Source organism: Limanda limanda, chromosome 6 (assembly GCF_963576545.1).
Source record: "Limanda limanda chromosome 6, fLimLim1.1, whole genome shotgun sequence".
Classification (NCBI taxonomy): domain Eukaryota; kingdom Metazoa; phylum Chordata; class Actinopteri; order Pleuronectiformes; family Pleuronectidae; genus Limanda; species Limanda limanda.
The window spans coordinates 18,813,341-18,840,242 of NC_083641.1; the positions used below are offsets into that span (position 1 = coordinate 18,813,341).

Sequence of the window (26,902 nt, forward strand, 5' to 3'; positions counted from 1 at the left end):
TGTACTTTTTGGCACATCGGACTTGCCGTAGACCCGGAAGTAGCGTTGCACAAGCGGCCATCAGTGTCTCAGCGTGACATTCACCGGCTTGTAGGAGCTGAGGGATCCTGGGGTCGAGCTAAAGGAGGAATAAGACCACCCTGGGTCCGACCGAGCTGCTGTCACAATGAGACTTTTAAAAGCGGGTCTGTGTTTGGCCAAATCGCATCTTCTGGCACCAGGAGGCGTCACTGTGAAGAAGGTAGAACTGGATTCGAACCGAGCTGAGTCCAGATCTGTGGAATGGGTCGAGTATTGATCCCCTCTCTCTCTCTCTCTCTCTCTCTCTGTGTGTGTATTGTTTCTCCAGGTGCTCATCAACAGCTGTCGGCCATGCTCCTCCTCTGTCCCCAACGAGATGATCCGCAACATCGGCATCTCCGCTCACATCGACTCGGGGAAGACCACCCTGACCGAGCGGGTGCTCTTCTACACGGGCAGGATAGCGGAGATCCACGAGGTGAGAGCCGGGTGGATGCATCATGTCTCCAGGTCACCGGGTCCCAATGTGCAACACCGACCCGTCGTCTGTTGTCTCTCTGCAGGTGAAGGGGAAGGACGGCGTGGGAGCCACCATGGACTCCATGGAGCTGGAGAGACAGAGAGGCATCACCATCCAGTCAGCGGCTACATTCAGCATGTGGAAGGACCACAACATCAACATCATTGACACACCAGGTACAGGAGTTTGACACACACACACACACACACACACACACACACACACACACACACACACACACACACACACACACACACCTGAGGCCTAATGGGACAGGAATGAACTTTGTATCCCTGTTGATCAGCGGTTGAATCTAATTAAGGACATTTACTCGATTACTGTAACTGTAATTTTAAGATATCTAAACCTAACCGAGTATTTCTATTGTACTCCATCTCTATTCTTCTATTCTACTACATTCCAGGAGGAAATACTGCACTTTTTACTCTACTGCAGTCATCTGACAGAGGAAGATATCAGTTATTAATTAATGCATTACACACACCCAGAATAACACTCAGTAGAGAGTATACCTCCACCAAGGCCAAACAGTCCCCTTATGAAAGATTAGGTGAATTCACTTGATCTATGTTTTTATTTAGATCTGCGTCAAACCTCTCACAATAGAAAATACCAGTGCCTTAAACATGTCAGATTTTTTTTGTCATCAAGATCCAAGATTTACTCTCTGAGAAATGAATGAAAATGTCAAGGCCTTGTCTCACAATGTTAAAGAAAGTGGAGGAAAAACTCCTGAATCTACCCCCTGATTGTAGATCAACACCAAGATTTGACTGTGTTCACATCCTTCCACCAACTTTAGTTAAAATCCATCCATTAGTTTTGGTGTAATTCTGCCAAATAACAGACAAGCAAACTCTGATGAAACATAAACACGACACAGCAGAGGCAGTGATATCAAAGCATTTGTTCGTTAGTAAGGTGCAAGCACCAGACATCTGGATACTGCATTTCCCACAAGGCAATTTGACAATATATTTTTATTAGACTCTTCCTGTCTGGTAAATGTCCATAAATCCAAATGCCCTCAGTTTGTGATACAGGCTCTCTGGTACAAATTTAAAGCCTCCAAGCCCAATGTAAGATGACCATGATGATGAGGTCACTATGGTTAAGACCTTTAAAATCTCTTTCATTGCCACTGAAGACATCATAGGTTTCACAAATGTTAATAGTACATTAGCAGTAAAATATCTTTATTTACTATATTTAAATATGATTTACAATATTCACTTTAAAATGTACTAATTCAAAAGGAAATGTCTATAAATGGGTATGATGTAACTTTAGGAAGTCAGATTTTCCACTGAATTGTATTAGATCATAAAGAGGAAGCTAGAAAATGATGTGCAAAACAGAGTAAAGGTTGATTCTCGTGTCTTTTCTGGACGGCCAGTGCCCCTGAAGTCAACCATGTTGTGAGGGAAAACCATTTCTACATTATAATGAATGTGTAGCTGCTGCTAAATACACTTATTACGCAGTTAAATGCTGAGTATAAACGTGCTGCGGAGACTGCCCAGAACTCTCTTCTTGTTTTTTGTCTTTTTAATGTTTAGTTGTGACAAAAACTTCCTCAAAGAAGTTTCAAAATGCTACAAAATGTAAAAAGAACAGCAGAAGTTACTTTAATATAATAACATAAGAAAGTTTAAGTCCCCTCCATGCCTGTGATCAAAGTATTTTGTCGTGCCCAGACACGGAGACGAAGAGACAAATAGACATCAGTACACAACTCAAAGGTCTCACTCAGTCCTGTTTACTTTCCTGGATGTCTAAATGTCAACGTGCGCTTTGTGCCGCCCAGGTCACGTGGACTTTACCATTGAAGTGGAGCGAGCGCTGCGCGTGCTGGACGGCGCCGTGCTGGTTCTGTGCGCCGTGGGAGGCGTCCAGTGCCAGACCATGACGGTGAACAGACAGATGAAACGCTACAACGTGCCCTTCCTCACCTTCATCAACAAGCTGGACCGATCCGGGGCCAACCCCTACCGAGCCCTGCAGCAGCTGAGGTAGAACATGAGACTGAGCTGGATGCTTGGTTACAGAAACACGCCGGTTGCACATCAGTTTAACACAGATCAGGGCGATAGTGTAACAGTATTAACATTAAGTTAGTAACATGGCTCTAATCATGAGCCACGTTGTTGTTCTCAGCAGATACAGTCAGAGGTTTTTTTAAATGTATAAAGTCATCAAAAAATATCCCATATCATGAAATTGCAGCAAAGATCCCAGATCAGAATAAAATTCAATGTGTTTTCTCCAAAATTCCATAAATTCCATAAATTCCATAAACTTGACATGGATAAAAGCAACTGTGGTTTTCACATTTTTTAAATCCTTTTCCTCAGAACTAAACTGAACCACAACGCAGCCTTTGTGAGCATCCCCATCGGCCTGGAGGGAAACATGCGCGGCATCATTGACCTGGTGCAGGAGCGGAGCATGTACTTTGAAGGACCATTTGGGTAAGAGATTCTCCACCAGTTCCTTTTCCATGAAGAAATATGTTTCTCTCTCACTATAATTGGATTTTTCTGTTTTCCAACAGCTAGAATAGTTTCTTACCATGAATGAGAGTGTTAGAAGACAGACTTGCTCTTGTTCTTGAGCAATATGAAACCACCTCAAACTGTGTCTTCCTCCCTGCAGTCAAAATATCCGCTATGATGAGATCCCTGCTGAATTTCGTGCCGAGGCCACAGACCGGAGGCAGGAACTGGTGGAGTGTGTGGCTAACTCTGACGAAGTCTTGGGAGAGATGTTTTTGGAGGAAAAAATTCCCACCAATGACGAATTGAAGGTTTGTGTCTTTCAAGAGCATTTGAAACCTTAAACGTATAGTTGATTCATCTTAGTTTGAATTATTTTTATGTCTGGACTTTACAAGCAAACAAGACTCAGAGTCTGGGTCTGAAATCAACCACTTCTCATTATATAGTCCACTGTAAAGTGAGTTGGACATTTTATAGTGCTGTGCGAATGTTTAGTGAGAATTGCTACACACTATATAACAACTGATGGTCTATAATCTCGAAATATCTACCATTATGAATTGCCATCACGCTGAATTGAGGAATATTATCAGAAAGATGAAGAGAGAAAACAAAAGCAGCATGACATTTACAACCTGTTGCACAAATGTAAAAACACTGTAGAGACTTTTTTATTTTAAACCACAAATGTCAATCTACAAGTTGCGCAAGAGAAAGCTCACCCTGTGCTATTTCAGTCTGCATCAGAGTAGTGGACCAAGTCACAAGAACTCTCTGTGTTTGACTGAAGAATAAAAACAAAACATGTAAAGCATACAACTGTCCCTCAGTGTTTTGTCCCCTTGTTGTCTCGCAGGCTGCAATCCGCAGAGCCACGGTGCAGCGGCTCTTCTCCCCGGTGTTGGTGGGCACGGCGCTGAAAAACAAGGGGGTCCAGCCTCTGCTGGACGCGGTGCTGGATTACCTACCCAACCCCACTGAAGTCAAGAACTATGCTATCCTCAATGACGAGTGAGTGGGGACGTCCAATTGTTTAAAGTGTCTGTTCAAATAGTAACAGTGGATGAAATTAAATCAGATTTATTTTGACCAGTGTGTTTTTCGTTATGTTAGAGATACTAATGAAGCAACGAAGCTTCAAATGGACCCAGCAAGAGACGATGTAAAACCTTACGTTGGTCTGGCCTTCAAACTGGAGGTGAGAGATGAGTTCTGTCTCACGTCCCCTGAATAACTTCTTCATTTCTGCAGTTTTTTTCTCAGCAGGAACGTCTCTTCTGCTCATGCTTTGTTGTTTCCTCTGGTTTCTCTCAACAACAGGCTGGAAGGTTCGGTCAGCTGACATATGTGCGGGTGTACCAGGGCTGTCTGAAGAAAGGAGAATACATCTACAACACGCGCACCAGCAAAAGGGTCAGAGTTCAGAGGCTTGTGCGTCTCCACGCCGACCAGATGGAGGTGAGAACAGACCGGTGGACGTCAGTGGACACATTGTTCCATCTGTGGTTTTTTAAAAGTGAAATAGCATCAAAACATGACACGTCTAAACAGTTTAGTTCCTCTTTTTGGTTCCTGTCAAGTGTGAAGATAGCAACCACATTTCCATCACGCTTCAAGACATGGAGTATCAACAAGATATTTTAAATGTTTATATATTTATTAGATATACTGTAAGACGTTGATTGACTTGCGGTGCATTCACAAGCTCCTCGAAAGCTCCCATTGCCTGAGTTGTGAAGTCGTTTATCCAACTTTGGTGGTGTGCTTTGAAGTTAACGTATGGAAGCTGATGTATAAATAACTTAAATCTTACTCTCTATTTAACTATGTCCCCTGTAGAACACTGAGAGCATCTGCAGCAAGTCTATTAGAGATTCCCAACAAAAGCAGAAAGAAAATCTAAGATGCAGCTTTTGTAGACTACGCTCCAAAGTTGTGAAACAAACTGTCACTAGATATCTATAGATAAGCTATTTCAGTAAACGTCTTTAAAAGAAAACGTAATACATCTTTTCTTCAGCCGTTATAGATCTTGTACTTGGCCACACTCGTGTGTTTTATAATTTGTATCACTTTCTTTCTTTGCAGTTTTTATGCATTTTGAAATTTAATTGTATGTAATTTTCTTTCCTGTCATTTTAGACGTGTTTTAAGTCTGTTTTTATCTATATTGTATGTAAAGCACTTTGAGCAGCATTTCTTGGAACAAAGATGCTATACAATAAAGTTTATTATTATTATTATGGATAAAGTATATGCATGCTAATCATATAACCATACTTAAACCGTAAAAGTTATATTTATTGGGTAATAAGTGATGATGTCAGCCAATTGTGAACCAAAATGTTTGCTAACTTCCTGAGTTGCTCTGACTTTAGGTTGTGTTTAGTGATTTTTCTTAAGCGTGAACTAATTCGTCAGATTATTACAGCATCACATGAAGGCATCAACCCTGAAATTAAACTCTTGTCCGTTTTCATTTCCCTTCTTCTCTTTCTATCCCGGCTGTTGAAGGATGTGGAGGAAGTGTATGCAGGAGATATTTGTGCCCTTTTTGGGATCGACTGTGCCAGTGGAGACACTTTCACATCCAGGACCAGTGCTAACCTCTCAATGGTGAGAAGCTTTAATGTGTTCACCAAACAAAAGATGGGTCAAAGAGTAAAAAGCTTGGGTTTGGATATTCTGTCTTTACTCTGTGATATAAACAGGATCTTGTGATCATTGTTTTGTTCCACAGGAGTCCATTCACATCCCAGAGCCTGTCATTTCCATGTCAATGAAGCCAGCAGTCAAGGTAAAAAAAATCCTTCATTTCATCCATATGTTCTGCAAAAATCTAACACTAAATTAAAAGTAGCATCAACAACTCTTTTCTCTCTTGTATCCGCACAGAACGACCTGGATAAATTCTCCAAAGGCATCAACCGGTTCACCAGAGAGGATCCGACCTTCAGAGTTCATTATGACACCGAGAGCAAAGAAACCATCATCTCCGGAATGGGCGAGCTGCATCTGGAAATCTACTCGCAGGTACCGGGTCAGACAGAGTTGAGCTTAATGATGCACGGTTAAATAATGTCAGGGTAACTCAGTCGTGCTCTGAGGGTGCAGGTCGTCCACAGTGTTGTTCATAGTCCCACAGACAATGGAGGTATCTAGTCTGTGAAAAGTAAAAAAAACAACTTATCTCGCTGGTTTTAAACCTTTCCATGAGAAGTTTTTTCCATTGTCTGTTTCCATCCAATAAAATGTCAAGTCTGGATTATTGTGACTAACAAGACTCTTGCACCTCAAATCACATGCTACTGAGCTAAAATAAACAACCTCAGAGAAATCAGACAAACAGTTAAACAGTTGTCTTTTTCTTATGCTTGAATAAAATACTTTTCTGTAATTCTAATATATCTAACCTGTGTTTCTGTGTGGCCTTGTCTTGGTTTATTGTTTCAGAGGATGGAGAGGGAATACAACTGTGTCTGTGTGATGGGGAAACCCAAAGTGGCTTTCAGAGAGACAATCACCGATGCTGTACCGTAAGTCCTTATCTCCCAATACACACACATTTGTTTTCGGGTTGTCCGTCTGTCCCATTCAAGTGAACGCGGAATCTCACGAAAGCTGAGGGAATGTCCTCACATTTGGTGCAAATATTCACTTGGAACCGTTGGTTGTCAAAGGTCACAGTGAGTATAAGATATCTTGTACGTGATATTTTAAGATCAGCTTGAGGGAGTGTCTTCAAATTCGGTACAAACTTTCACTTGGACTCAAAGACGAACTGCTTAGATTTTGGTGCCTGGAGGTCGGATTTCAAGGTCACAGTGACCTCATTTACTTTGAATGTGACATATTAGGACTTCTGGCACAATTCACTTTGACTCACTGATAAATTGATTAGATTTCAGTGGTCAAAGGTCAAGTGGCTTAAAAAAAGTCCCTTGAATGTGATATTTCAAGACTGCTTGAGTGAATTTCTTCAACTTTAGATCAGTTGTCACTTGGACTCAAAGATAGTCTTTATGTTTCCGTTGTCAAAGGAAAATGTGACAGTGACCTTTTATACGAATATGGAATAAAAGCATTCAGAAATATAAACTGCACTGGTTGGCGGAGGCATACAACCACAGTCTGGAAATTCTAGGGGGCAAGACAGCAGGCTACAGGTCAAGCTGATGGTGAGCGCCCTCTGCTGGATTGAGGTAAACTTCTATTGACTGATGTGCTTCCAGTCTGTATATTTTTAATTTAAAAGAGTATTTAGAAATTGAATATGACTTTGTACACAGCTGGAAACTGAGCAATATCATTTATAAACAGTTTATTTTAGACAAAATAGAAACAACCAAAAGTACAGAACAATGGGAGGATATCATGTCATCATTTGTGACCCCTGAAATAAACTGAACTTTTCCTTGGTGGTAGTGTGACGTCTGTCGGCAGGTTAGTTGTTGTTCTGGGGGGTTTCATTGTGATGACTGTGAGGAAGCTTCTCCATCTGCAGCACTTTAACTCCCTCTGGAGGAGACCAGGTGAACAGCAGCTTCCAGTGAATGATCTCCTACAAACAACAGACACCAGATAATGACACTGATTTTCACATCATAGCAGTTTAACACGAGGCTCGGTGTTGATCTTCTTCTGAAGTCATTGATGTTGAAGACGAAGTTCATGCAAGATGCCTTTATTGCTGAAATTTGCTGCTTCTTTAAGAGATTATTCTTAGAAGCAAATTATCAGTTTAGGTATGTATCATTGTTTTTGATTATTTGCTTGAGTATATAGTTGTCTGAATGTAGATAAATTAATACATTTACATATTTGCTCATGATGAGAATAGTTGTAAGATACCTGGGAGATCATATCATGCAGCAGCACATGGTAGTCAAACTTCAGCTGGTCGTTCTCAGTTTCCTGCAGCAGACAAAAACAGATTACAGGTGAAATGATGCACCTCTGATGACCAAATGTATTGAATAGATTGTGGAGAAGCTCTTTCTGTGCTCTACAGCTGAATATGGACTGTGCACTTTACATTCATTGTAGATTTTGCCCTTTAAAATGAAGGAGAATTAGACAATTTATACATATGTTGAAATTGATTAACATAGTCAGACTGTTTTTCTTACACCTCAGGGACAGCCAATGGCATTTTTTTGTGCTGTCCATCCATCCGTACATACTTTTATATCAATGTCAATGCCTTGATTGTATTTCCTCAAATTTGCATTGTGCCCTTGGACTTAAAGAAACAGATCGGATTTTGGTGGTTTAACACCATTGTCAATATTTTGATAATTCTCAATTGACCCCAAAAAAAACAACCTGAAGTTTACAGTTTCATACATTATGAGACGAGTTGGGGTTTCCATTACCGTGGTAAAATGCTTTGATCAAAACCCAACAATTAACCCTCTTTATCGATGGAGCGTTCAACCTACCAGCTGTGTGACGTTGGCCACCTGAGCCATGTTGTACAGTGTGTTTTCAGTGGATTCACTCAGCATGATGAAGCTAGCGGCCGTGCTGCCGAGGTGCCAGAACGGCTCCATGTCCGGGTCGATGTGCCCGTAGCTGTCTACAACAGGCGTTGGGTTAAAATAGTTAAACAGGAACACTGAGTTTAAACCACAATTTTAAACAGTGTTAAAATGACCCAAAAGCTGCAGCTTCAGACAGTGGATGTGCAGTCACTGTGTTTGTGTGTTGAACAGTATTAGCATTAAGCAGAGTTAGTTTTATTTTCCTCACCTGGTAAATTTTCAGTGAGCAGACTTTGGTTTGTCTTGTATTTTTGGAACAAGGCCTCCTCTTCTGCTTTAGTGTTGGTGTTAGGGAGCTCCTCCAATGAGGCCTGGACCTGCGGGGGGCGCTGCTGCTCTCCCCTCGGAAACAAAACCTCTGCTGTACATTTCTCTGTTTTCTGGATTGGTTTAAAAAAAAAAAAAAAATCAGGTTTGATAAGACAGAAGCAGTGAAGAGTGCACAGAGCAAAAGGTGTGGTCCAGATGTTACCATGGCAACCAGTGAGTCAGCGTTGCACCACACTGATCCTCATACCACTGAATGTTCTCCTTTTTGTCAGTTTGATAAATATTGTCCAAACTGGTCGTACCTGATCCCTCCAAAGCCACAGATTACACAACTGTGACCTCAAAACTTTAACTCCACCTTACAAAATACAGTCAATTACCATTAGCACAATGTGAATGCAGGACTTTTAACTCTTAGATTGCTGAGGGTAAATGCAGGTGGCTAAACATAGATTTAATGTCCATTTATAACCAAAATGATCCAATTTTAAATAAATATAATCCTAAGATTTCTTAGGACAGGTTAATATTAATTAAGACCAACTATTAACTCTGGGCTTTATCTAAATTCAAGATGATCACTGTCTCAAAATGTGATTAAAATAAGTCAAACTTACATTGCTGATGAGGTCCTGCACTGAGATCTCCAGCTTATACTTTCTTCCAGAGTCTGCCACATCCTGAAAGAGAAGTAAACCACAATCAGAACTTGGGTTTCAGCTTTATTTTGTATTTAGATCAGTTTACATGCTGATTAGAATAAAGTTGTGTTCATATTTCCGTTGTAAAGTTCATCCGACCTCTGCGAATCCGCTGTGGACCCTGTTCAGGATGAGAACCCTGTATGGCGAGCCGTATCGGGTGTTCAGGTAGTGTTGCACCGCCTTGGCTGCCCGCTGAGCAGGGTAGTGATTGGGGTTCAGCTCGCCAGTCGCCATCACATCCTCAAAAGCCTCCTCCGGCACCGACACGTTTTGCTGTTGAGGATAAAGAGAGAAGAAATAATGAAGAGTAGCTGGTGTTGAGCAGGGACAGACTTTGACCCTCAGCCGGGTGGAGTTGTATGTGTTTACATAAGAAACGTCTCAGACAGAAGGAGAACAACCATCATAGTGGAAAAGTTAACTAACGTAGATGGTGAAGAGTTGAGCAGCTCAGAAGTGGGAATAGTAAACAACAGAGAGTCTGATCTTGCCTGTTACAGAAAGGCTGAGGCTCCCTGACAGTTATTTGTCAGGTGGAAAGTGTGATGTGTTCCTTGTTCTGAGTCAGCTGCTCCTCCTGCAACAGGAAGGATCACTTCCTACTTCCTGGACACGAGCTCTATGGGGACGGCCCCTGTTTAAAGAGACAGAGCTCTTTTCTTTTCTTATATATTACCTGATTTACAGAAAATGTAGCAATGCAGCAGAATACAGCTCTTAAAATGTTTTAAGCGGATAGGTCGGATTTGCAGCAACAATTTTGAATGTTGTGCAATTATTATTTAAAAAAAAAAAGAGTTAAATGCACTTGTTTTCAGACACGATTCATTTAACTCTACCAAAAAAAATTATGTTCTAGTATAGTTAATTTCTAATAATGTGTTTTGTTGTTATACAGACAAATGCATTAAGTGCCAAATTTCAAAATAAAATGACCAAAAAAAAGCTGATTACGCAATTGGCTGAATAAAACCAATTGAGGAATCAGCTTTAAATCTCATTGGAAGGAGATTCCAATTAGATTTCCTTCAGTCATTTAAATATGCTTGATTTCTGCTATCAATGTCTCTGGATAATTTGATCTGTCCAGTAGTTTTTTGTGTTATCTTGCCTACAAACAAACATTAACCTCCTTGGCAGAGGCTAATACCTGTCTTCCTTTTTTATCTTACCAAACACAAATAAAAAGGCTTAAACGTGACACATTATGTCACTCTGCTTCAATTAATGGATATTTTATGTCCTTTCCTGTAGGTTTGACTTCACCCATAAGAAGCAGAGTGGCGGCTCTGGACAGTACGGTAAAGTCATCGGGGTCCTGGAGCCTCTGGAGCCAGAACATTTCACCAAGCTGGAATTTGACGACCAGACCGTCGGCACGAACGTCCCGAAGCAGCTTGTGCCTGCCGTCGAAAAGGTGTGTGCAAATTGTACTCACTTTAATGTGGTCACAGTCACCTATGTAGATGTGAAATGACTAATTTATGTAACCAAGGCTGTATTTTAAATCTGTTTTCATCCTCCTGTGGTCATTTTTTAGGGCTTCAGGGAGGCGTGTGAGAAGGGACCACTGAGCGGCCACAAGATCTCAGGAGTCCGATTCCTCCTGGAGGACGGAGCTCATCACATGGTCGACTCCAATGAGATCTCCTTCATCCGTGCAGGAGAGGGCGCTGTAAAGCAAGGTGCGCCTTCAGTTTCTTGAGATCAGACCTCTTGTCTTTTATTTAAAGGTCCAGTGTGTAAGATTTAGGTGAAAGGGATCTTTTTGGGAGAAATGCAATATAATCGAATCCTAGTGATGTTTTCACTCGTGTTTGTCATCTAAATTGTAGGAATTGTTGTTTTCTTTACCCTAGAATGGGCCCTTTTATATTTAAATACTTTACAACTACAGTGGGAGCATGTCCTCTCTGAGAAGGCTGCCATGTTTTTTACATTATCCCAAACTGGACAAACTAAACACCTTTTGAGTTTATGACAACTGAAGGTGACCACAGGTTCTTCCATGTTTGGAAGGGGAGGGTGAGGGATATTCATCTGCCTCCTGCAACTTCACCACTAGATGTCACCAATTCCTAAACACTGAACCTTTTTAATTCTGGGTTTTCTTCACCTGTATTGTCGTAGGTGTATTCTAATGTTTCGTTCGATCTGGTCTCCACAGCGATGGAAAAGGCCAACACGACCATCCTGGAGCCAATTATGTCTGTGGAAGTAGTCGCACCTCAGGAGTTTCAGGGAATAGTGATTTCTGGTGTAAACCGTCGTCATGGTGTCATCACAGGACAGGACGGGGCGGAGGGATACTTCACGCTGTACGCTGATGTGAGTCCAGTTTGTCCAGTTCACATGCACCAACTATCCGCAGTCTTTATCATCCTTCACCAGCGTTTGTACCGGATTAACTTTGGCCTGGTTCTCTCAACAGATTCCACTGAACGACATGTTTGGCTACGCGACAGAACTACGCTCCTCCACTGAAGTAAGTGCAAACTAAACACGAGTTTTCACACCTGAAAGACCGAACCAACTTTCATGTATTTCATCCAGTTAGTTTCACATAATAATTTATGATGTCCTGTGTCATCACCTACGTGTGCTGCGTCTGCCTTGACTTGAAATTGGTTGGTAGACTGACGTGCATTTGATATCAGCGAGTCAAGGTTTGGTTTAGTGAAGAAGATAACGAGAACTGTGTGTTCAGGCTTTTTCAAAAACAAAGTCAGAAAATAATTTCACATCAATCTTACATTTTTGTTATTATATTGGTTATCAGGCTTTAAAAGAACCAGACCGGAGGAGACTCAGATTAGTGAGTCATTATGTTGATCTGCTCCCCTCAGCTGGATTTAAGCAGCTGTGTGAGGACACAGGGAGTTTGTATTGAGAAGTCTGACATCATCTTCTATCATTGTTTATCCAGGGGAAAGGCGAGTACACCATGGACTTCAGCAGATACCAGGCCTGCCTGCCGGCCACACAAGAAGCGCTCGTCCACAAATACTTAGAGGCCACAGGACAGCTGCCTGCCAAGAAGAACAAGTGGAAGAACTGAAAACTCTCTGTTCGTTCAGTTGGACTTTTAACACCCATCCCGTCTTTGGACACATTATCTGCCCAGCATCAAGCGAGACTTGACAATAAGGCTCTAATCAGTGGAGCCAAACAAAACTGTGACATTTTACTGTTTGTTTTGCAGTTAAAGACAAAATCCCTCCTTCTAATTGACCCCTGTGAAATGTATTTATTACTTGTAATTGAGCACAGTTTGGCCCCCCCTCTCTGCAGTCCATTGTTAAGGTGGTGATTGGTGAGGAAAGCTCAGTGTCGACTTGAGCTTGTAATGGCTTTTGTACAATGTACAGAATGTTTGCGATGTAGTAATACGTGCAGATAAAGATAAATATCCTTCTTTTAAAGTGTAGTTTTGTTTTCTGTGAAGATTACTAGTTAGTGTAAAACCACATACAGTCTATGTGTAAAACACTAATTAAGCAGCATCCTGAGTTTAACTGCAGATTCCTCACATGTGCAATGCAAGTGATAAGATCCAAAACGCATTAGAAACCAAAACCTGCAAAAAGGAAATGCAGTTACTCACTAAGACCAGTCAGGTATCAGTGCGTCACTTCCTTCTCACCTGTCCAACAATCTCCATTTCCTCTGAAGTCTCTGGGAAACTGGTGGAATGAGTCAACCCGTCGTCCGCTGAGGCATCTTCAGGTCTGATCGTCACATTAGGGCTCCCGGTTACCCCCATTAACAAAGCCAGAAATACAATGATCGTCAAACCCATCGTAGTACGCAGTAAAACAGACACTCGAGGAAAGGAAATGCCCTCTTCTGTGTGAGAATCCAAGCGAGGAAATGTCCTCCGGTCAGTGTGCCGTTATATAAAGAGGAGGAGGAGGAGGAGGGGCAGCAGTGAGGAAAGATCCTGTTGCTGTTTTCCTGCCACCATCTGTTTATTTCTTTTTTATTTATCGCTTAGCAAAACAATGCGACTCTCTCAAGCTGTCAGGCTCCAAGTAAAGGATCAGTTCTCTCATTACAGCTGCTGCTCATGACGCAGGACGAGTTAATGTGAGAACCTGATGAGCTGCAGCCTCGTTCTGCCTCCACATTGTGTTTCTGATGCCTAATGAACCTGGGAAATTGAGTTAGTTAAAACACAAATTCTTCAAAAATCAAGACCTACAAGAAGAACAGGACTCAGAAGAGCGCCCTGGCTGAACCAGCTTACACCTGACTGTCAGGTTCCTAACTTGGAATGCATTTATATAAGGAAAAGAAAGTCACGGGACAAGACAGCAGCTAAAAAAAAAAAAAAAGCGTGACTTAAGACACAGACGACAAAAATTTAAATTCTTCATGCACTGAAACCAAAATCATGTTTATTTTCATCCTGTTTTATAAACTTTGTTAACAATGTGTTGTGTGTTTTTTTGATGAACCAAGAATATTACCAGTGGAATCACATCATTTATCTTAGTGCTTCAAAAAACAATCCGTCCACAGGGTCAAATAAGAACAACTGGATCTTGCAGTGACATTCTTTTGTCGACTATCAGCCCCCCCCCCCCCCCCCCTTTAGCTCAGAGATGTTTGTCTGAGCTCAGTTGATAAGTGATGAGAGGAAGAGGAAACTGCAGACAGAGAGAGAGGCCGAGCGCCCTGGGACTCTTCAAACTGCTGAGGTGGATAACACTCTCACAGATCTGGTGGATGTTGTTTTGCAGAGCGCTGACTGACGGTGTCTATTCTGCTCTAGTGTTCCTGTTAAATGACTTTACCTCCATTCTGAACCATTATTATTGTGGAAATTAATCCTTATTTCACTGTTGATTATTGTGGAAATTATTTTCACTGTTTCTCAGGGTCGAAAGTGAAATGTATAAACATCAGGTTTTGTGGAAGCAAAATCCAAAACCCCAAGAATGGTGACACTGATTTTATTATTATTTTTCAGCCCCTGACTCAATGTTCACTGAGACTAACCAATTAACTAATTAACTGATTGAAGGTAACCCTAGCCTCCTAAGTCTGGAAATACATTGTATGAAGCATTTCTATTCCGTTGATCAGGATAATTGATAAATTGTCAAAGACTTCAGCCTTAATCAGGTCATTCTCCTAATAAATGGAGAAAAAGTAAGTTGGATGAACTTTATTGACACTTAACATGTTATAAAATCACAATTCACTGAAAAACAGGGGAACACTTCAGTCATTCTACTGTTTACAATATTCTGTCACACATGATGGATGTACTGTGTGTAGAAAGCAGTTATTTGACGACACCTTTAAGACAAACAGCACATCTCGGTCAACTTCCTTCTCCTCCTCTTCACATGAGGCACTGGCTGGAAAACTGTTTCAGGTTGAGCATCACTCTCACATTTTTGTTTACATCCGTCACTGTCATCCTGCCGCTGCCCATTCCTCGGCAGGTTATCGATCAGCTCGTACAGGGTGAAGATGCTGAAGCAGATCTCGTCGTAGGCCGTTCTGGCTCCACACTCAAACAGGCAGGCGAAGGCCACAGCGGGGGGGGCTCCAGGTGAGGGGGGCAGCTCCAGATAGGCCAGGTCGGAGTAGGCGCTGGGGCCCTCGTAGATCACCCAGGGACCCCGCCAGCTGTCGGGGTCCCGGGGAAACAGGCTGAGGAACACGCCCAGATCCTTGCGTGCAGTGGTCCATGTTGGGTGGGAGTACACTACCCAGGTGGGGGTGAGGAAATCTGGGGGAGTGACGTGAGAAGGTGACAAAGTGCTGGTGGAGACAGAGGTGATGTCGGGAGTGGAGGGGAGGGTTTGATCAGAGCTGGTTGTGCAGGATGTCCAGTGTCTGGAGCGGTGGGTATATTGCTGTGAGTGTTGGTTAAGACCCTGGCACACATGTAAAGGGGCAGGAAACCCAATAATGCTGCCATGACAACCATTCCGAGGCTCCACCAGCCGCTGCACCAGCTGCCCCTCCTGAAACACAGCTCCGTCATCCAGGCTGAGGGCCTGCACCCTGTAGCCGAGGGGGCTGCGAGCGTTACAGTACAACACGTTGGTCCCGTCCTCCTCGTCCACAGACACCATCTGACACTCCACGCTCTCCGGGCCGGGCACCGCCTCGCCAAAGCGCCAGGTTCTCCCATGGGTGTCGCTGTGGAAGCAGAAGGCGTGGGGGGTGGTCTGGCAGAGTTGTCCGAAACACTCTTTGCACTCGATGTGGTAAGCGTAGGCGGGAATGAGGAGGCGGCCGGACTTCAGCTGGATCCCGTGGCCCGGGCCGAGGGCAAAGGTCGCCCATTCTGCAGGAGAGGAAGGAAGGAAGGAAAAGAGGGAAAGTGCGAAGATGCAGGTTTAAGGGCAAATCTTTGTGAATGTTTCTGGTGATCTTGAAGGAAAAAGCTTAAACCTCAACAGATTTAGAGTTTTCATTTTTATACAATCAGCTGAAACTGAGAATCATTGTTTGCGTTTGTTATTTTAGAACGAGTCCTTTATATCTTATATCTTATATCACAGTCATGTTACCTGAAGGCCGCCATAGGTTCTAATACACACATAGAAAGGTAGGGGTGAAGGGAGGGGTATTCACGTGGTTGCCATCTGCAACTTCACTCAAATGTATCTGAATCTTTAACAAAAAGTATCATGTTTTCACATTTGGATATTTTCCTCTTAAAATTGCAGTTTTGTGTGTAGACCTCAGATTTGATCAGAATGACCCAGTGGACGTCTGTTTAAGGTTGAATGTCTTCTTCTCTGACCTTTGATAGTGTCTCCTATGACTCTCTTGGTCAGGTCGGTGACGGTCGTCCAGGTGTCTCCGTCGTCATTGCTGGAGATGTAGCAGAGCCGGGTCACGTTCTTGCCGGTCACCAGCTGATGAGCCTCCGAGGTGTGGCCCAGGACGGCGATGAAGAACAAGTGGAGGGTCCCTGTGAACTCATCGTACACCGGGCACGGGTTCATGGACCGGTGGCCCGGCAGTTGAGCAGAGCCCAGGACACGCATGTCCTCCCACTGCAGCAGGGAAAGGAAGATGTAGTGGAGGAGATATAGAGAGATGATTAATAAATAATGTGGGACATGAACAAGACAAAAAAAGGCAAAACTACCGATCAACAGGTTTGTACAAATGACACAATCGATTTCCAATCCTAACTCTAATTCTGTTTCCTTCATTTATTTTAACTTTTAACAAACTAACACAACATAATCTAACATAATGTCAAAGACTGTCTCCCATTCATTTCCTCTTTCTTTGCTGAGACAAAAATGAGACCCTATTCCACCCCACAATTGATAATAGATCAAATACTAAACCCAAAATATTTTAATTCGAAACTTCCTTCCGATCAGAAGTTAAAAGAATTTACATCAGCTCACTAATATATTTAAATATAATTTGCAATGAACACAAAAAAGTGCTTCAGCTTTTGCCTGAGTTTAGCTGCAGCAGATGGATCTGATCTTCAAGTAAGCGCCACCAACCTCCACATAATTCCTGTAGAAAGTTCCTTTCCTCATGACAAGCAGATGAGCCTGGGCGTCTGACGGGCTGAGTCTCTCCTCACAGAAGGCCAGGAAGGACCTGGAGTGGGACAGGTAGAGCAGCGCCGGCACTCTGTACGTCACCCCGTTCGGCTCCTTGTGGAAAAGCACAGACCTTGCTGGGAAATAGGGCGACTTCATGCTCCCTGATGGGTGGACGTTATAGCTCCCACTCGTCTGGAGAGAGGAAGCAAGAGCAGAAGTCCCTCATTGGAAAAGATCATAGGTTCCCAATTGTTTCAAACCTGTCTTAGAAAAATAATAAGTCAGATACACTCAGAAATCGACATTCAGGCCAGTTAGAGGTAATTTTCTAACATGTTCACTGTCACTGCAGCTCAGCAAGTCAACACTGTCTGGGGAGAACACAAGAGAGGAAATTTCAGGCTAAAAATACCTTAACTATGGAAGAGACAGTCTGCATAACACAGAATGTGAACAGGAGTAATGATAACCGAAAGCAATGTCTGTTTCTTCAAATGGATTCACCTGACGACTTGAAAAACTGTGAATTTTACTTATAACAGTGCAGAGGAAAAATACAGAAAGAGGCACCAAGAACATGTTTATAAAATAAAGACATAATCACAAAATGATGAGTCAGTGAAAATGATTTATTCACTATAAATAAGAAAATTTACATAAACATCTACATGTGTGTGAAAGTTTTCCTGGAAAATGTAAAAGCAGCATTGCAGGGAGGGCAATAGGTGCAGAAATAAATAAGTATAAAGTGTTAGTATGGGTAATGTAGTAAGTAATGTATGGGAATAAAAAAGATTATATCCTGGTTATAGATAGCAAGATTATACCATGAATCACAATATGATTAAATCTCTATAAAAATATAAACAGTATGTATCTGTACAACAAGCTGAAGTAAAACACTTGCCCTGTATTGTATTGTTCATGAGCTGTTTGTAAACTGTACATGAATGTATTCATGTCTATATGATTCGTCCAAATGCTGTAGGCGTTAGAGGGTGTTACAGTGTTATTATACATGTCTAATTTAACTTTAATTTAGGAGATACTGCAACTGAATCTGGTTCTGATCTGTCGTTTTTTAATGTCACTAAACAAAATCTGGAAAAAGTCCAGTTTCTGAAGAAGCTTATTCATCTGTGACTAATGTGGATTCTGTTTGTCATCTCAACCGTTACAGCAGCGTTCACACAGTTTATCTGCCAGTTTTACATTTACAGTCTGCTCAGACCTTCAATTTAATTTAATCTCAAATCCCTAAATAAAAATACAACTCCAAAAAAGATGCCACATACGTCAAACGTCGGACTTTACATGAGACACCAGGCGTGAATATGAAGAAAACGCTTGTGGGAGGAGGAGCTGTGGAACTGACAAAAAGTGTTGACTTTGAATTGACCACAAACTGTAAAATAAAAAGCTGACAAATAGCTCAACAGTGTGGAATCATCAGATGTTCTCCCTATATAACAACCTTACATATGGAGGAAATAATGTTCAGGTTATGAGCAGAAAAAGGTAAATAGCTGCAGGGTACTTACACGACAACACTCTGTGAGAACTGCTGCTGCTTTGTGAGGACATAGTGTATGTGTCAGCACTTGAATTTTGGGTTGACTGTGTGTGTGTGTGTGTCTGTGTGTGTGTGTGTGTTTGGGGGTAAGGGGTTTGAAAGCTATGGCCTCTCTCTTCTCTCCATCCTCTATTCACTGCAGCAGTATGGCACACTGCTCACTGACCCAGAAATGGACCACACTCATCACATCTACAGCTTTGGATGAATCAGATGAGAGCAGCCATTGTGGAGGTGAAGGCCGAACGGGGACACACACTGAACAATGACTCGATGATGTGCCCTCTGTGATTTTCTTTTTTCGTGTTCCAGAGAATGTGCATGAAATAATGCTCTGTTATTGTCCTTGCAATACAGCTACAGCTTGTATTTCACTCTGATTTGTCCATAGATTCTTCAATTGGGCAAAAATACTAATAATTCTAACCCTAATCCTACTCAAGGGGTGTACATGCATTATGTTTTATGCGATCACAAACATTCTGTGAGGCTAAAACAATGAACTATACCTTTGTTATAATGATTTAAAACTATTCAGACTTGTTATGAGTGACAAATGTTTGCCAAAGGCTCATTAGATATTGAGCAACTAAACGGGGGGCTCTATATACAAGTTATAACATGGTTATAAATCTACATTTGTAAATGTTGACTGGTAAGTATGAAATGATTTTGGTCCAGATGTCCTGCAGCCAATTTCCAGATGTGTTCAGATGGGATTTTCTAATCGGAACCTGATCATTAAGCGGTTTTAATTTGTACTATTACATATGTGATGTTATGAGCGAACTCATTTAGAGGCTACAGTATTGAGGAGACTAGTGTCCACCACTTTGACTGACAGGCAACACTGGGCTATGATTTTCTTTAAAAAGGCAACATTTATTATCAGTTAAATACTTCAGATTAAATCATCAGATTGTAGTTGAGATAAATGGTAAAAAATCTGCTATTCTTCGTTGGAAAAAATAGATTTGAATGCTGCCTGAAAGAAAATGCCTGTCAGACTCCACTCTGGGAACTGTCTGTATATAATCGTGACGTAATCACCCAGCGCCTCAGCCCCACATGTCTTCCTGCTGAAGTTGATGCTGCTTTCGCTAAGGTAGAATTATTATTTGGTTGTTACTTTATCGATAATGACACAGCACCGATATGGATTATTGATTATCTGCACATCACCATGTTGGTCAGCGCAGGCTAACCTGCAGCTAAACGTGAAGCTGCATGTTAGCTCTAAGGCTAACGAGCTAGCCTAAGAGCTAACTGTGTTTAATCTGGTTTCACGTTTATTTTTCTTCCTCTTCTTCTTCAGCACTAACTCTGGATACCTGGTCATTAATATGCAAACTAATGTAAAGCTTTGTATTTGAGTTTATTCCTATTTAAAGACATAGAATGTACGTTTTAACTTGTCAATAATCCTTTTTACACCATAATGCTTATTTTCTCCCTGGAATATTTGCATATTTGCACCAGCACCATAACAAGCATATTTGAATATTTGTACTACTGCACAAATTGAACATTCATCTGTAAAGATATATATTTAGATTACATTTTTGATATTCTATTTCATTGTTATTCTATTTTATTCTTTTTTATTCTATTTTATACTATTTCTATTTTTATTTTATTTTTTGGGGTTGAAATTACTGAGCATTGCTTAAAGAGAGTGTGTGACCCAAGCATTTCATTGACAGTGACTACTTCATGTTATCTCTGTTCATTTGACAATAAAAAATCTTGAATCTTTCTCTATAGTAATAATGTTTTACCTTCATCCATGTTGACCTTCTCCTTGTTCACTCACATTTGAAGGGGTCACCATGGCCAGGCAGTGGTCTGAGGGCCACTCCACCCCCATCCTGTGTGTAGGAGCTTCTCCGGGTCCTGAGGGCCTCCTGGCTTCAGGCTCCGAGGGCGGAGAGGTGACCGTGTGGAGCCAGGAAGGAACCATCCTCGGCAGACTCACCCTCCCTGGTGAAGAGGACAGCACGAGTGTCGTGTTCTCACCTGCGGCCCCGGGTCAGCTGTACGTGTCTCACGGAGATGCTGTGAGCGTCCTGGACCCCAGGAACCTGAGGGGCCCCGTGGAGGAGTTTCAGGGCGCGGGCGAAGAGGAGATCAATGCTTTGGCTTTAAATGACACCGGCTCAGCCCTGGCGGTGGCCGATGACTCCGGGGCAGTGCGGGTGCTGGAGCTTCCTGGGGGGAAAGTGTCCAGGACTCTTCGCAGACACACAAACATCTGCTCGTCTGTGGCTTTCAGGCCTCACAGACCCAACAACCTGCTGTCTGCTGGACTGGACATGCAGGTGAGGGAGAGGAGACTTTGTACAGATTCATGTCATCAACTTCTGTTCCATTTCTCCCCTTAATACGTTTATATTCTGTTGCTTCAGGTGATGCTGTGGGGTCTGCAGAAGACCCGCCCTCTTTGGACACTCAACCTCCAGGACATAGCGGAGGATGAAGACGACCACCAGCAGCGTCCTGGTCAGCTCTTCAACCCACCACTGGCTCACTGCGTCTCAGTGGCGAGCTGTGGGAACATTGTGGGCTGTGCAGCAGAGGACGGCCGGGTGCACCTGATGCGGATCGGCAGCGGCTCTAAGTTGGAGCAGCAGGGCGCAGTGAAAGCTCACAGCCAGGGAGCCTCACAGGCCCACTTTGTTCATTTCCCCTCCCACCCGTACTGGCTGGTCACCGGGGGGAATGACGGCCTCGTCGCCCTGTGGGACCTCAGTAAACACCCAGTCGTGGCTCCAGAGGAAAAAGCCAAACCTAGAGTGGTCCAACGCAGGAAGGGTAAGAACAAGACAAAGAGGAAAGAACCGTCGCAGGACAAAGCAGAGACGCCACTGAAGGCTGAAGCGGAGAAGGAAGAAGCAGAGGTGGAGGTGGAGGAAGAAGCTGCAGAGGATGTGACCTACGGCAAGTCTGGGCCCAAACTGAGCATCAGTCACGGGGACAAGGTGAACTGGCTGTGCCCTGTGGTGCTGAAAGGAGAACACTGTGTGGTTGTAGCTGATCAGAGCTGCAGTCTGACTGTCTACCCTCTGTCTCCTCTTTAGAGTCGTGCACTTTACACCATGTTTCTCAAGCTCTTGTTTTGGAAATGGCTTTGCTTTATTTTGAGTTGAAATGTTTGTTTGTTAGTTCTTTTGTCAGATTACACAATCTTGTGTGTTGCTGTTAGGACCCGTCACTCAGCTGCTGCACGATTTGTCTGGTCTAAATGATCTGTGGCTTCTAATTGAGATGTCTGAATCTTTCTCTCCTTTAAGTCTAAACTGAGGGCAAAAAACAAATGTGACCGGTGCTCCTGGCAGGTCTGAACCATAGACTGTATATAAAAATGTTCCAATCTTGAAATAAAGCCAAAATATCCTGGACATAAACTGTTAAGTAGTGGATAGAAGATAGAGCTGCTATAGTTAGGTCCCATCGATACAGACTCGACCAATCACAAATCGTTTCACCCCATTTACATAGCATTAAATAACTTATTAAAAGCAAACTTTATCATTTATAAAACCATCTTTGAGAAAAAAAAGACAGGGTTTGTGACCAATACGACAGCCAGCCACCAGTGGGCGATCAAGATGCTTTGGCCTCACTGTTGTGGAGCAGACATGTGGTTAATCTTTATATACAGTCTATGAATTAAACTGTGCAGAACCAGTATTGTAAGTGGATGTTTACAGCGGAGATCAAACCCCACAAACACACTATTTAACTTATTAACATCTTCACTTGTTAGATTTGGCTCAGAGGGGGTTCAGAGTGTGTGGTCCAATAAAAATGTCTTTGAAATGTACTTTGCCGTCTGAAACTGGATTCTTTATATTTTCTTTAATGTTGGTGGTCCGTTTAAATACCACATAAGATGAAAATAAATCAGCTTTTCATGTTTTACCAAGTCTGATGTGTTTTATAGAATTAAGAGGACGTGTCCCAATCCTGACCAGGTGCCAGGATGAAAATAAAGCAGAGTGAAGTGAAAGATATTTGAAAACACAGATCTCACCAACACTTTTTAATTGCTGTAAGGAACAGTGCAGCAGTTTTTGAAATGAATGTGACCAGCATCTCGTGAACTGACACCCCACAAATCCCTCATGTAATTATGCTAAAGCCATGAAATCTTTTTCTGTACATGAGTAAATTGCCTTTGCTGCCTGAGAATCTTTACAGGCTGAATCTGTTTACTGTTATACAGTTAAACAAGTCTGACTGTATAACACTACAGCACCATGGATTTGTCTAAACTGACACTGGAACCTTTTCTTCTGTTACCCTCTGGTCACCATCAAGCATCAAAAATATATTGTCTGTTTTTTTTTAAACACGCTCAACAACTACTTACATTTCATTCTTTTATGACTCAACAGATTCATACATTCATTGCAAATTCTTCCACACAAGTAAACCATCATCTCCTGCATCAAGCCAAACACTTCTCTTTAAGAACACTAGAAAAAAGGCACAACTCTGACTGTTCAAATTGATGAATAAATGCAATTCACACTTGTTTTCACAGGTCAGATGAGCAAAGATAGGTAGAAAATGCTAAATAAACTATGATTCTTTCATTGAACTGCAAACCACAAATGTATTTTCTCAAAATCCTTTTAAGCTAATTCAGATAAAGCGTTTTAAATATAATTGTTCACAGTAAGATTTGTATTGAAGAAGCACTGCAGAGCAACCTGACACACAGCTCAGAGCTTTCAGTCTTTTTGGTGTTATCTCACTGAATAGGTCTCAAATGTTCTTCTAACTTTAATGTCATGTAAGGATAGGACCATGTTTGACTCCTGTCAGACCTCCACAGAGATGGATTTGTCCCTCTTGATTATTGAGGTGACAGTGGACACGGGGTGATCACATCTTAGGTCTGTGCCTCGGAGGATGTTGAGTTACTCGTTTTACAGCTTAGCCAGGCTTTTCTCCAGGGTCTGGATGTCCGCCTCCCCCTCTTCACCCTTGCTGCCGCGGGCGCTGCACTCCAGAAACTCCACCTTCACGGGCAACTGGCTGAACTCGAAGTCCTTGCCCTTCTTTCCCAGATACATGCTGCCACCAATGGAGCCATCCTGAGCGCTGAGGGCTGCGGAGCGAGTCACCCGCAAGGTGTTCCTGTGGGAAGATGAGACCGTGATGAGCGTCTGGATGGATTATAAATCTACAAGGTGACTGGTAACCACAGGATTTAACATATTTGTCACAGGATATTACTCATTCTATGACAGCTGTTTTAATATGTATTTAATGGCTTTGCAGGAGCTTTATCAAGTCTTCACCAGCAGCGTGTTACAAGCTGGAGGTGTGGTGTTTGAAACAAGGAACCAGGTTAACCAGATACATCCTATAAAACAGATAACAAATAACAGTGCATTGTACTCACAGTTCCTTTTCCAGCTGCTGCTGAATCAGTTTAGCTGATTTCGCCATGGTGATATCTACAGAACAAAGACATCAGTGAATGAAAAATTAGTTTCAGGTGAAGGGTGAAACATTATTTTGTTTGAGAAAGAGCTTCTTCACCTTGTTTGTTGCACGCCACCAGGATGGCTGGACCATTTCTGGAGATCACAGAATCTGTCAACAGGACGTACAGGAACTCGGCCACATCCCTCACCTCCTTCTGGAAGATGGCACTGTCCACTACAAACACGATTGCTCTGAAGAGATAGATGACAAGTGACAATTAGTAAGTTATACCAGGGCAGTAAAACTGGGCAAGAAACTTAAGCAGCAGCTACTATTATAATTTAACACTATTTTTAAGGCAAGTATGACCAATTTTCAGGGTTTCAGATAGTTTCAACAACTTAAAGTTAAGACTTTTATATAAAAGAATATCAGAGTCCCAGAAAAAGTACAATTCCCTATAATTGAAGATTAGGTGAAGAAGTCTAATAGAGAGTTACCCTCGAAGTGCAACATTATCTCAAATTACAGAGACAGTGGATATCTATTATCATTCCCAGTCAGTACACCGAGATAAATTATGACCGGGGTGTTTGTAGACTTTCGTAGACAATTATCAGTTCCATGTTTGTTTGATGTTTTATTATGTCGAGCTAATATCTAATATTCTTGAGAAAGAACTACAACAAAAGAGACATCATAGACTATGCATTCTGCTAGAAAAATTCTCATAAAAAAAGTATTTTATAGCTGGACGGTAGCAAACTAAAGTAGATTTAAAAGAACATTAACATAATTAAGGCCTACCTAAACATATTCAAGCGCTAGTGTGCATTTATTTTTAGATATTTAAAACTTTTTCAGGCCTAAAAGTCAAAGTAGTGAACTCTGCAGACCAGATTATGATCTGAATGTTTGATGATTCCACAGTCAAATATAAGAATTGGCTTAATTCACTTGTCTTGACTTTTGGACCCTTACTCATTCTCACAGACATTTGATGAGAACAATATGGGCTCTGGGAGACTGGTGGTAAGTTTTCACTGTTTCAAATGTTTTAATTGACTAAAAAAATCAAAAGAAGTCAACACATGAGTGGATATTTGTTTCTGGTTGTCCTGTTCTCACCTGGCTGCAGACTTGAACTTCTCCAGGTACTGAGGACGCAGACTGTCATGTCCCGGCAGGTCTATGAGAGTCCAGGTGCAGGCCTGGACATATGGGAGGGAGACAGAGGACAGCTGTCAACCAGGCTTCCCGTGAAAGAAAGAAAGAAAGGGATGAAGAACAATGGAGGACTCACCTTGTCGTTTTTCGCTTTGTACGGAGCACTGCTGTCAGTGATGGAGGTCTGTGTCCGCTTGAAGTTGCCTGACAGCAGCTGCGGACACACACACAGCACAGAAGCATCAGTCTCACACAGACCGACACCAGCAGCAGGTCGTTACACACACAACGTGGCGGGTTAGCTGCAGGGACTCACCCGGCTGAACAGCAGCGTTTTCCCGGACTCACACAGCCCGACCAGCAGCACCGCGCTTCGAACAGTCTTACTGCTCAGGAAGTACTTCAGGAACACTGACGGGAGGAAACACAGACGTGGGTCACTGACTCGTTTTCACATTCATCCAAAACCACTGTTGTCTGTGAGCAAAACGCTTCAGTTTGAATAAGTTCCGCAGAACCAGCTGTGCGACTGACAGTTAAGCTAGCAGTTAGCTTCCTCGCTAGCTAGCTCACTCAACAGGTTTTGAGGCGCTAATTCACTTATAACACAAAAAGACACTACACAATAACAAAGCTGAACCTCCCGGTTACACAACAGCAAACTGTGCAGCGACACTTTGGACCCGAGGGCAGGCTAAACGCTGTGGGGCCTAAGCTAACATTAGCATGCTAGCATTAGCATGCTAGCTTACCACAGGTGATGACAACAACCGCCAGGGCGACGATCAGCGCGATGAGGAACACCGGGTCCTGCTCCTCCAGCTGCTGCCGGAGAGACTCCACGTAGGGCTCGAACGGGTTGTCTGCCATTTCCATCTCCACGTCTGCCTTCTCTTCCATGTTTCCCCCGGTACTGCCTGCCCCCTTATGCCCGAGTAGAGCTAATCGCTGCCCTGCTAGGAGAGTGGGACACGTCTCCTTGTGTCTGCCGGCTGCACTGACGCTGTGGAGTCAACAGGGGGCGCCGCCGGTCAGCATGTGGCCAGTTTATTCCCACTGTTTGTGGTTTGAGTTTTGGGAACGGTCGAAACAAAACCAGGAAAAAACACGCTCAGATAATTTGATTCTCAGATTTTGTTCTCATTCTAAGTTTATGAGCTGGATAGTTACTTGACTTTCTAAGTTTGATGTAATAAATCTAAAACCTGGTTCATAAAATCTAAAGAATGAGGGAAAAAACAATCAATCACATTTATTTTGTATAGCCCATATTCACAAATCACAACTTGTCTCACAGGACTGAACTCTGTTCTTAACCCTCAACAACCCTAAAGTCCAAATTCAAGTCCAATAATTCCTTTTTAACATTTATTTTGGTAGAAATGGCTTTAATATATTATATTGTTATATGCAATAAACATTTCAGGCACTGGTTGCCAAAGCTTTTTGCAGTTCAAGTCAAATTATAGTTCAAAACAAAATAATATATAGTGTTTTTGTCAAACTTTTCATCCATTTGTTTTTACTTTTTTGGTAACAATGAGCTTCAATATGTATTATATATATAAATATATCTGGTAAAAATTTCAGATATTGAAACTGAAA

The 26,902-nt window shown here is 42.3% G+C and overlaps 5 protein-coding genes across 7 annotated transcripts; 2 read left to right on the forward strand and 3 right to left on the reverse strand.

The window, feature by feature from the left end:
* Positions 1 to 54: 54 nt before the first annotated feature.
* gfm1 (G elongation factor, mitochondrial 1) lies at positions 55 to 12,999 on the forward strand. Its single transcript, XM_061072993.1, has 18 exons — positions 55 to 241; positions 350 to 499; positions 585 to 717; positions 2,370 to 2,574; positions 2,917 to 3,033; positions 3,218 to 3,368; positions 3,917 to 4,071; positions 4,174 to 4,258; positions 4,381 to 4,518; positions 5,575 to 5,676; positions 5,801 to 5,857; positions 5,956 to 6,093; positions 6,514 to 6,596; positions 10,832 to 10,994; positions 11,118 to 11,262; positions 11,745 to 11,905; positions 12,009 to 12,062; positions 12,504 to 12,999. Exons 1-18 carry the CDS (start codon positions 167 to 169, stop codon positions 12,633 to 12,635), a joined length of 2,244 nt encoding a protein of 747 aa, XP_060928976.1. The 5' UTR covers positions 55 to 166; the 3' UTR covers positions 12,636 to 12,999.
* Positions 7,367 to 13,463, reverse strand: lxn (latexin). Of its 3 annotated transcripts, none has more exons than XM_061072994.1 (7): positions 13,221 to 13,463; positions 9,674 to 9,850; positions 9,491 to 9,553; positions 8,812 to 8,983; positions 8,502 to 8,638; positions 7,912 to 7,974; positions 7,367 to 7,621 (listed from the first exon to the last, which is right to left on the reverse strand). In XM_061072994.1, the coding sequence occupies exons 1-7, from the start codon at positions 13,374 to 13,376 to the stop codon at positions 7,505 to 7,507; spliced, it is 885 nt and encodes a 294-aa protein (XP_060928977.1). In that variant the 5' UTR covers positions 13,377 to 13,463; the 3' UTR covers positions 7,367 to 7,504. The 3 variants fall into 3 exon arrangements, with proteins under 3 accessions (XP_060928977.1, XP_060928978.1, XP_060928979.1); XM_061072995.1 differs by lacking the exon at positions 13,221 to 13,463 and adding an exon at positions 10,069 to 10,163; XM_061072996.1 differs by lacking the exon at positions 13,221 to 13,463 and adding an exon at positions 10,004 to 10,066.
* A 1,420-nt stretch (positions 13,464 to 14,883) lies between these two features.
* neu4 (sialidase 4) lies at positions 14,884 to 17,274 on the reverse strand. Its single transcript, XM_061073603.1, has 3 exons — positions 17,074 to 17,274; positions 16,347 to 16,602; positions 14,884 to 15,884 (listed from the first exon to the last, which is right to left on the reverse strand). The coding sequence occupies exons 1-3, from the start codon at positions 17,272 to 17,274 to the stop codon at positions 14,884 to 14,886; spliced, it is 1,458 nt and encodes a 485-aa protein (XP_060929586.1).
* Positions 17,275 to 19,742: 2,468 nt separating this feature from the next.
* wdr53 (WD repeat domain 53) lies at positions 19,743 to 22,612 on the forward strand. The gene is made up of 3 exons (XM_061073191.1): positions 19,743 to 19,796; positions 20,513 to 21,009; positions 21,097 to 22,612. Exons 2-3 carry the CDS (start codon positions 20,521 to 20,523, stop codon positions 21,766 to 21,768), a joined length of 1,161 nt encoding a protein of 386 aa, XP_060929174.1. The 5' UTR covers positions 19,743 to 19,796; positions 20,513 to 20,520; the 3' UTR covers positions 21,769 to 22,612.
* Positions 22,613 to 22,718: 106 nt separating this feature from the next.
* On the reverse strand, positions 22,719 to 26,285 carry srprb (SRP receptor subunit beta). Its single transcript, XM_061073193.1, has 7 exons — positions 26,050 to 26,285; positions 25,614 to 25,708; positions 25,434 to 25,511; positions 25,259 to 25,341; positions 24,245 to 24,381; positions 24,105 to 24,159; positions 22,719 to 23,836 (listed from the first exon to the last, which is right to left on the reverse strand). The coding sequence occupies exons 1-7, from the start codon at positions 26,195 to 26,197 to the stop codon at positions 23,626 to 23,628; spliced, it is 807 nt and encodes a 268-aa protein (XP_060929176.1). The 5' UTR covers positions 26,198 to 26,285; the 3' UTR covers positions 22,719 to 23,625.
* Positions 26,286 to 26,902: the final 617 nt, after the last annotated feature.

Coding starts and splice junctions, on each gene's coding strand:
- neu4 (XM_061073603.1), bottom strand. CDS start 17,274: ATGAAGTCGCCCTATTTCCCAGCAAGGTCTGTGCTTTTCCACAAGGAG. Junction 16,603..17,073: donor TCTACAGGAATTATGTGGAG/GTTGGTGGCGCT, acceptor TCCCTGCTGCAG/TGGGAGGACATGCGTGTCCT. Junction 15,885..16,346: donor CATAGGAGACACTATCAAAG/GTCAGAGAAGAA, acceptor CCTCTCCTGCAG/AATGGGCGACCTTTGCCCTC.
- lxn (XM_061072994.1), bottom strand. CDS start 13,376: ATGGGTTTGACGATCATTGTATTTCTGGCTTTGTTAATGGGGGTAACC. Junction 9,554..9,673: donor TCCACAGCGGATTCGCAGAG/GTCGGATGAACT, acceptor CTTCTCTTTCAG/GATGTGGCAGACTCTGGAAG. Junction 7,975..8,501: donor TGGCCAACGTCACACAGCTG/GTAGGTTGAACG, acceptor TGTCTGCTGCAG/GAAACTGAGAACGACCAGCT.
- srprb (XM_061073193.1), bottom strand. CDS start 26,197: ATGGAAGAGAAGGCAGACGTGGAGATGGAAATGGCAGACAACCCGTTC. Junction 25,342..25,433: donor ACAAAGCGAAAAACGACAAG/GTGAGTCCTCCA, acceptor CCATATGTCCAG/GCCTGCACCTGGACTCTCAT. Junction 24,160..24,244: donor GGTGGCGTGCAACAAACAAG/GTGAAGAAGCTC, acceptor TTTGTTCTGTAG/ATATCACCATGGCGAAATCA.
- gfm1 (XM_061072993.1), top strand. CDS start 167: ATGAGACTTTTAAAAGCGGGTCTGTGTTTGGCCAAATCGCATCTTCTG. Junction 242..349: donor GAGGCGTCACTGTGAAGAAG/GTAGAACTGGAT, acceptor TTGTTTCTCCAG/GTGCTCATCAACAGCTGTCG. Junction 11,263..11,744: donor AGAGGGCGCTGTAAAGCAAG/GTGCGCCTTCAG, acceptor TGGTCTCCACAG/CGATGGAAAAGGCCAACACG.
- wdr53 (XM_061073191.1), top strand. CDS start 20,521: ATGGCCAGGCAGTGGTCTGAGGGCCACTCCACCCCCATCCTGTGTGTA. Junction 21,010..21,096: donor CTGCTGGACTGGACATGCAG/GTGAGGGAGAGG, acceptor CTGTTGCTTCAG/GTGATGCTGTGGGGTCTGCA.